Here is a 5,762-nt window from a genome sequence, read left to right as displayed (position 1 = left end):
GGACCCGGCCAAACTAACCAAAAACCTGACATTTCAACAATGGGCTCGATCTATATTCCTTTCCATGTGCTCGGGGTCATTGGTCACATTGCAAAGTGTGTTCAAAATGACGCACATCGTGAAAAGTGTTCACAGTTTGAGACATATCAAACGTTCCAATTGGTCATTTTCTCATCATGACGCATGGGTGTGTTTACGACTTTCATAAACAAAGCAGCGTGTTTAGATACATTGAGAAATGTCCAATCGTTATACAGCAACAAATCATGTGATCGGTTACTTGGTTGGACGAAAACATGAATATAGTTAGAATGCGCTTGGCCAAGGAGTTCACAACATTGCCATCCGGAAGTATAACGGACCAACACACATAAACTCTGTGTAACCATGAACTTTTATAATCTGGTTAATACAGTTTAGTGAGAACAACTCACAAACGCGGATGGCAAAAACAATAACAAAGGCCTGTGTGACGTCATCTTCGTTCTATCTATAGATCGCTCCCATTGGTTACCTTCAGATATTATGTAAATAAATTTTAAATCCATTCATTCATTTGTACACCTAAGGAAGGGGTAGAATCAAATAACTTCAATTATTTTCTAGCACCCAATACATTGGACATCATACCAATTTGAGGTGGCAGGTAACATGTGTGACCCTTCCCTCAAAACGGTATTAAATCGGGTTGGTTAAGATGTTGAAAATTGAATTTATAGCCAGAAATATCAGACTTGTGTTGAGTTTATATGATTTATTGAGGAGAATGAATACTATATTTTAGGGTGCTAATGCCAACAATTTATATTTTTGAACAGTTTTAATATTAAATTCGGCTTTTAAGCATCTGGTCGTTCCGACATAATACCGTTTTGAGACGATGAGTCACATTTATCTATTTGACATTTCCACTCAGACGCCTTTCCTACCCAGACTAATTATATCTGAAATAGAATATTATTTGAAATATTAAAACCCATAACATTTTACTCGGCTTGACCCCAATCCAACCAGCAGGTCATGAAATGAACACCAATCTGACGCTTGTAAAATGTAACCCATCGTCTCAAAACGGTATTATGTCGGAACGAACCAGATGCTTAAAAGTCAAATTAAATGTTAAACTGGTCAAAAATATAAATTGTTGGCATTAGCAGCCTAAAGTATAGTATCCATTCTCCTCAATAAAACAACAAACTCAAACAAGTCTGATATTTCTGGCTATAAATTCAATTTTCACCATCTTAACCAACCCGACTTATACGTTTTGAGGCGAAGGGTCACAAATATAAAATGAATATATATATATATATACCAAACAAGTGGCCAAGTGGTTAAGGAATTGCACTGTGTTCGAGCCCCGCTTCAGGCACTTTCGTTTTTTTTTTCCTTGAGCAAGATTATTTACCCCAATTTGCTCACTTGGACAACATGGGTGATTCCTGTTGACATCAGACATCTTGTTTGATGAGTTATCTATATTCCTTCGTAGAATGCCTAGGCGACGATATCTTATGATATTGTGGCGAAAAAGGCATAATTAAAATTTAAAAAATACAAAACATATAACGACACATCCGACATGTTCTGAAGATAAAAACAACAACAACACATTTTTAAAAATTTAGCTCTAAAAATCGTCCTTCATATATCGATGGATTAGAATGACCTTCACCTTGTCAAAAACTCTCTACACTGTGACGTCATTGAAGTCTTCTTACTGGCAGTCCCAGGTTTGAGAGGTTTTAACTAGACGAGACGAAGGTCGTTTTAATTGGTCGATATAATTTATTTAAGGGACGAGTTTTTTCCGACCAAAAGTTTTAAATTGTCTTTCTTTTTTTTTTTTTTTAATCAGAAAAAACTAATTTTCTGTAGTAGCCTCGTATCCTATCACAATATTGTATCTATGTGTGAAATTAATTATTTTTATTTCTATGTTTTGTTGTTTTTTTTTTTTCAGATAAACTCTGGCGGAAAAAAATGTCAAAAAATTGTTAATAAAGACCGAGACGGGAATCATGTAAACACATTTTAATGTCTTGGGTTGTTGAATTACCAAACATATTCTATTTTCTATTTCTGGTGATTGATATTAACCCACTCCTTATTTACCACCCATAGGAAAATCGTCACATTCGTTACGACGCAGCCAACAGTTTTCTTATTCTGATTATATTTAGCTATAGTGTTAGCTATAAAAACTCCACACCGTGTTGCACAGCTCATTTTATTTATCTCAACAAAATATAGAATATACTCGTCGCTTTTCTGTATGAAAACAAATATATTTTTTGTGTTGGGCGAGTATGAAGTTTAGGGTAAAATTCTGAAAATAGCTAGTAAGGAGAGAGTTAAAGGATAAGCGTGATTGAGAGATTTACAGTGAAGTTTTAAACTGTATGTTTTGAAGACGTTTTCTACAACGGTAAACATTGCAAGAGCTTCAACGATAAACCATTGTAGAAACCCAATCATCAGCAGACAGTTTGAATATATAAAGGAAGTGTCTGACAAGGAACGTTTTGATAAAACCCTTCTTCAGTGAGTGAACATTATACAACAGTAAAGAATGTGTATAAAAATGATCGTTTTGGATTAAAGCTCTTCGGTGAATTTTAAGAATCTGTAAGGAAATTTTGTAAAAAAGAAAGAGGGAAAGTTTGGGGAAAACCCGTTCACTGGAGAACTTTATTCATGGATTTAAAAAATGATTATATTGGTGCTATGCACTAGTTAAATTACTCACAACATCCACCGTCGGATATAACGTATCAACACACAAAAATTATTTATTTGTAACCTTAAACGTTTCTATAGTCTGATTAATACAATTTAGTGAGAACTGCTCATAAAAATGCATGGCTAAAAACAAAAACAAAGAGCTGAGTGACGTCAATTTCGTTCGTTCTACAAACAGATATGTCTAACCATAGCGTCCTGGGTGTATGACGTTACGCACCAACAACATTTCCTACAACACAGCAATGGATAACAGCACAAGCAACAACAACAACTTCATCCAAAATGGCTCCATCTACTCCAACACATTCTACGGCAACATGACCCAAGCACAGCAGTTGACACACATCGCCATCATAGCACACACCTTCGTCCAGCCTTCCATATTCGTCTTTGGGATCATCGGCAATTTTCTGTCATTCTGCGTGTTCATGACTCGAAGAATGCGCACCGTTTCGACGAACGTGTACCTTTCGGCACTAGCTGTGAGCAATTTCCTATTTCTGCTCTCTCTGCTCATTGCTTGGCTGGATATGTTTCAAATCAAGTTGGTCCACGTAAACGGGATTTGCCAAATCACAATTTATATCACGTATTGTTGCAGGTGAGTTTTTGGATTTAATTAACAAGTACCAAAGTTGTTGTTTTTATCCATCTGTGCTTTTGTTGTTGTTGTTGTTGTTGTTGTTGCTGGTGATGGTGGTGGTGGTGGTGGAGGTGGTGTTATTGATCCTTCTTCTTCTTCTTCTTCTTCTTCTTCTTCTTCTTCTTCTTCTTCTTCTTCTTCTTCTTCTCCTTTTCTTCTTCTATTCTTCTCCTCTTCCTTTTCTTCTTCTTCTTTTTTTTTATTTTTAAACATGAAATGAAAAGGATTAATATAAAACCATCATCATCACTGTCAACATCGGCATCATCATAATCATCCTCATCATCATCATAATCATCATCATCATCATCATAGTCATCATCATCATCATCATCATCATCATCATCATCATCATCATCATCATCATCATCATCACCATCATCATCATCATCATCAATACCAGCATCACAACCTCCACAACCACCGCCACCGCCACGCCACCACCACCACTACCTTCACCATCTCCATCACCGCTACCAATACCACCACCATAACTACCACTACCACCACCACCACCACCACCACTACCACCACCACCACCACCACCACTACCACCACCACCACCACCACTACCACCACCAACACTACCACCATCACCACCACCACCATCACCACCACCATCACCACCACCATCACCACCACCACCACCACCACCACAACCACCGCCACCACCACCACCACCATCAAAATCCCGACAGTCATTTTCCCAGCCTCTGGCATTTCATGATGAGTTACGAAGATACCGAGAAAGGGTGGGGGGGGGGGGGATCTGGGGGGGGGGGTTGTTTGGGGGGGGGGGTTGAGGAGGGGGGGGGAACAATGCGATTGCGAAAGATTTTGGGTCAAGGTATAATCATACTACAATCCTATGGAAAGACAAGACCGACATTTTTAAAACTTCGATTAGAACAACATGAAATCCTTTGACTTTCGCTCAATAGAAATGATCCTTAAACTGGTTTAAAACTGTCAAACCTGGGACTTCCATGAAGTCTGTAAAATTCTCCTAATCAATCGTGTTCAAATCTTTTTTTTTTTTATTACTGAAATGCCATCCGGACACTTTTTTATAAAGGGGAAACCCGAAACGTCTATTTTATCTGTTTTCGTATATTACATTGAAGCTTACATCCAATTTCACATTGTTATTCATCCCTACACAACAGACGTAATGAATCTTTAAATTCAAATTCAAAGGCAAAAAGTGCATGCTATTCTATTCTATAGATAGTTCGATGATGACGTCACTCAGGTCTTTCTTATTGTTTTTTGCCATCCGCGTTTATGAGTAATGCTCACTGAACTGTATTAACCTGACTATAAAAGTTTATCGATACAGACAGTTTTGTGTGTTGGTCCGTTATACTTCCGGATGGCAATGTTATGAGCTACTTAGCCAAGCGCATACTATCTATCGACATAGGTAAAGTCTGTCTTCGATGAAGTCTGTAAAATTCTCCTAATGAATCATGTTCAAATCTTTTTTTTTTAATGAAATGTCATCCCGACACTTTTTTTTATAAAGGGGAAACCCGAAACGTCCATTTCATCTGTTTTTCGTATATTAAATTGAAGCTTACATTCAATTTCATGGCAATGTTATGAGCTTCTTAGCCAAGCGTAGACTATCTATCGACATAGGTAAAGTCTGTCTTTGATGAACTTTGGGGATTTACCACGCACTGTCCTTTTCAAAATGTCATTGGGAAATATAGAGAGAACGAAGTTAACGTCACTCAGGTCATTGTTATTGTTGTTTTTGTTTTTGTTGTTTTTTTTTGCCATCCACGTTTATGAGTAATTCTCACTAAACTGCATTAACCAGACTATAAACATTCATGGTTACGCAAAGTTTTGTGTGTTGGTGCGTTATGCTTCCGGATTGCAATGTTGTGAGCTTCTTAGCCAAGCGCACTGCATCCATAGTATGCCTTTAAAAACACGCACAAAACACGCACAAGCACACACAAACATACAAACACGTACAGACGTAAATATTATATATATAAATAGTATGCGCTTGGCCACGAAACTCACAACATTGCCATCCGGAAGTATAATGGGCCAAAACACAAAACTATGTGTAACATTAAACGTTTACTTACATATATATATATATATATATATATATATATATATATATATATCGTTATAGTGGAAAACCCGCAATAAAGAAATAAAGACTATTACGAACAGACATTCATCTGTTTCCCGTATTATACTACTGTGTTGTGGAATTTCACATAGACCGAGAACAATCTTTTGATCTATAAAAGGTCAAAATCGGTCCGATAGTAAAATCTTTAAGTGCGCGCAAATGACTTTGGTGGTCAGATATCGATCCTCCAACGTCACATGACCGATCACACCGAAT

The 5,762-nt window shown here is 37.2% G+C and overlaps 1 protein-coding gene across 1 annotated transcript in view; it reads left to right on the top strand.

The window, feature by feature from the left end:
• The first annotated feature begins 1,964 nt into the window (after nt 1-1,964).
• The window catches only part of LOC144980730 (uncharacterized), a 29,768-nt gene continuing 25,970 nt past the window's right edge, over nt 1,965-5,762 (top strand). The window contains exon 1 of the mRNA XM_078928452.1: nt 1,965-3,346. Within this exon, the coding sequence (XP_078784578.1) occupies nt 2,949-3,346 (398 nt within the window). The 5' untranslated portion in view covers nt 1,965-2,948. The remainder of the gene's footprint in view (nt 3,347-5,762) is intronic.

Source organism: Berghia stephanieae, chromosome 10, assembly GCF_034508935.2.
Source record: "Berghia stephanieae isolate SIO BIC M18660-M18661 chromosome 10, UCSD_Bste_1.3, whole genome shotgun sequence".
NCBI classification, from domain to species: Eukaryota; Metazoa; Mollusca; class Gastropoda; order Nudibranchia; family Aeolidiidae; genus Berghia; species Berghia stephanieae.
The sequence above is the reverse complement of the archived record's forward strand: the minus strand, read 5'-3'. Positions and strand labels throughout refer to the sequence as shown.